The sequence below is a fragment of the Plectropomus leopardus genome, unplaced genomic scaffold (assembly GCF_008729295.1).
Source record: "Plectropomus leopardus isolate mb unplaced genomic scaffold, YSFRI_Pleo_2.0 unplaced_scaffold29380, whole genome shotgun sequence".
Lineage (NCBI taxonomy): Eukaryota > Metazoa > Chordata > Actinopteri > Perciformes > Serranidae > Plectropomus > Plectropomus leopardus.
The window spans coordinates 1-3,390 of NW_024632024.1; the positions used below are offsets into that span (position 1 = coordinate 1).

The 3,390-nt window shown below is 37.8% G+C and overlaps 1 protein-coding gene across 1 annotated transcript; it reads left to right on the forward strand.

Moving 5' to 3' along the window:
• Nucleotides 1–57: 57 nt before the first annotated feature.
• LOC121938409 (inositol hexakisphosphate and diphosphoinositol-pentakisphosphate kinase 2-like) lies at nucleotides 58–3,006 on the forward strand (the record flags this gene model as incomplete). Its single annotated transcript, XM_042481652.1, has 4 exons — nucleotides 58–148; nucleotides 278–363; nucleotides 1,365–1,519; nucleotides 2,905–3,006. Coding segments are annotated over 4 exons (434 nt in total), but the record flags the coding sequence as incomplete, so codon positions are not given.
• Between the last annotated feature and the right edge of the window lie 384 nt (nucleotides 3,007–3,390).

The window sequence follows — 3,390 nt, forward strand, 5'->3', positions numbered from 1 at the left end:
AACACGTTATTGACATCGTATCATATTTATTGAATCGTTTCTCTGCGTGTGAACCAGGGTTCCCGCTGGATAAGGCAGTGAGCTACGCCAAACTGAGAAACCCTCTGCTCCTCAATGACATGAACATGCAGTACTACATACAGGACAGGTACTCGCACTTACAGTACTGTAACTGCACGTTTCCACTGTGGGTCAAAAATATGCACGCACAGCAAAGTGAGGCTCGAGAATAAAACTCATATTTTATTAATGTGTTGTGTTATTTATTTTTCAACAGGAGGGAGGTGTATCGCATCCTGCAGGAGGAGGGAATCGATCTACCGCGCTATGCTGTGCTGAACCGCGACCCAGATAAACCAGATGGTCAGTCTGATGCCTCATTAGTAATCATCAATTTAATTTTTTTTTTTTTTAATTTTTTACTTGACTACATAAATATTAGAAATAAAGTTGTAATATTATGAGAAAAATTAGTTTTACAGAAAAAAATAGTAATTTTTCAAGGAAAAAGTCATAATTTTACAGAAAAAAAATGGAGAAAAAGAAGTCGCTATTTTACGAGAAAGGGGGTGTTATATTACAGAAATCAACATATTACCTATGTAATCGTCGTGCCACTCACAGTCAACCGGCCAATGAATTTTGGTTTTGAAATACAAAAACAAAATCTGGAAATAATGTCCCTACTACCATTTAGAAAAAGGAAGACAATAAAAATAAAAATTAAAATTGGAAAACAAAAACACTTTTTTTTTAAATGCTGATAAATTGAAATCAGAAATTAAAACACTTGCATGGAAAACTTGGTTTTGAAATTTAATTTGGCGGATTTGTTGTGACCCATAGTTGCTCATACCAGCTGGCTTCTCGTGAAATTACGACTTTATTCTTATAATATTACGACCTTATTCTCGAAATCTAACATTTTTTTTCCCTTAACATGGCCCGAATCCTCAGTCGTACAATACAAAGCTGACTCTGTTCCCTTCACTTCTCAGTTGCTTCGAAAGCGTTTTGTTCGTCCTGCAGCCGCCTGTCTGTGCAGCATCCAGAGGCCGTTAATTTAAGCCTGCGTTGGTTTTATTTCAGCCGGTGGATAAATATAGCATCAAATGTCAAGCAGCCGCAAGTGTACCATACTTAAGTGCTGTGATATGACAGGTCTGTCCCTGCACGCTGACGTAGAGACGGGCCTTTGACTAATGCGCGCTCAGATGTTTTTTGTCTCTGAGCGCTACATGGCTCAGAGCGCAGAGCTGCTTCACAGGGCTGCAGAGTAAACACTCAGGAGGGGGCGAGCGTCATCTGTGTGTATTTTAAAATGCAGAGGGGCTTCTGTTTCTGTGTGTGTGTGTGTGTGGCAGAGTGTAACCTGGTGGAAGGAGAGGACCACGTGGAGGTGAACGGAGAGATATTCCAGAAGCCTTTTGTCGAGAAGCCCGTCTGCGCCGAGGACCACAACGTCTACATCTACTACCCCACCTCCGCAGGGGGCGGCAGCCAGAGACTCTTCAGAAAGGTCTGTGCTTCGGTCGTGGACGCTCCTCTGTGAAAGATCAGCGGCGGCACAGGTCGAAACTGGCAACTGATAATATCAACTTTATTTGCAATTGAGCCGTACGTACAGGACAGAAGACGGGACTGAATTGCTGTTTCTCCCAGAACTCCCAGTGTAAACATGTACACCAAACACAAAAGAATGAAAAAAAAATATATAAAAAGTACTCAATCAAAGTAATACAATTACAATTAACCCTTTGAAACCTAGATTATCATCACTTTCCTTGAGCTGCATTCACATGTAAGTTTTTAAATCAGTGAACCCCGAGAAAATTATTTTGATTTCTTTCAGAAACATAAAGAAAACTTGGCAAGAAAAAGTCCTGCGAATTGCATAAAAAAAAGTAGATTTAGAAAATTATTTATTGATTATAATAAATAATTTTATAAGCAAGGGTAAAATGCCAACAAAGCTAAAATGACAATAGTACAATATCGAAAAACAGCAAAAATCGTTTTGTTGTTGTTTTGTATTTTTAAACTTTCCCGTGTGTTTGTTTTTCCAACCCTGTGTAGATTTAGATTGAAAATAATGACAGCTAGTGCGGTGGCTCCAATAGAAATAAAGCTGCTAATGTTTTCAACATCCATCGCCATGGTTACTGGGATGTTATCACCAGAGGTGAAGTCACAGAACATCACTCAGTGGAAACGCAGTCATCTTGACATTGTGTTTTATCTATATTTTTAGAATATTGCTTAAATTTTGCTTAAATCTGTGATGGAGACCTGCCTGATGAGTAAGAGGGACACCACGGTGCAGCTTTCCTCTGCAGCAGCATAAATCAGGCGCACTGCTGTCAAACACGCAGCTGCAGCCTTTAGTTCAGCTTCAGCTTCATGTTATAAAGACTGTTTTCAGTGCAGATTCACAGGTGACATTTACACTTCAAAATTCCTTTAAATAATGTCAATAAAATGTTGGGACAACTTTAATATATGAGCAATAAACTTAAAACTTGTGCTCATAAATATGGTCATTCAGCACTCAACGCTTTTGAGTTTCTTTTAGATAACGCTGAAAACTTAGTTGGAGCAAATCAACTTTTATGAGTTATCAACTTAAAAACTTGTGTTCATAATAATGATGATTATTGATTACCATATTTATGAACACATTTTTAAGTTGATTCCTCATAAAAAATAGCATTTCACATCATTTAAAAGGAATTTTTAAGTATGTTTTAAGTAAAGTATACAAATAATTAAAGAAACAGAATTTTTAAGTTGATAATTAATAAAAATAAATTAGTCCAACACATTTTTCACATTATTTAAAAGGAATTTTAAAGTGTTTTCAGAATGACAATGACCTTTTTTCCCCTCATTGTGTGTTTTGTGCAGATCGGGAGCCGGAGCAGTGTGTATTCACCAGAGAGCAGCGTGAGGAAGACGGGCTCCTACATCTACGAAGAGTTCATGCCGACAGACGGCACAGACGTGAAGGTGAAAAGAGATCCATTCATTTTCCAGATCAGATCAGCATGAAAATCTGCCGTTTTTGTCATTAATGTTTTGATTATATCATGAAATGTTTTGCATTTCTAGCGTAAGTGTACGATGGATTTCGAACACTTACAGTGCTTTATTTTACACATTAAATGTTGGAAGCAGCAACTTCAGGGTTCTGCAAAGTAAAATTACTATTTTTGTCCAGAGAGTCTGGCAGCTTTGAGATAAGAGCCTCAGTTATGGAAAAGGCTGCACAACCGTAACCCTTTAAAACCTGAGCAAATTGGTTTGATTTCTGTCAAAAACATGGGGAGAAGGCAAAATCAACTTAACAAGACATCACCCAAAAATCAGCAAAAATAAGCTACAAGAAGATGC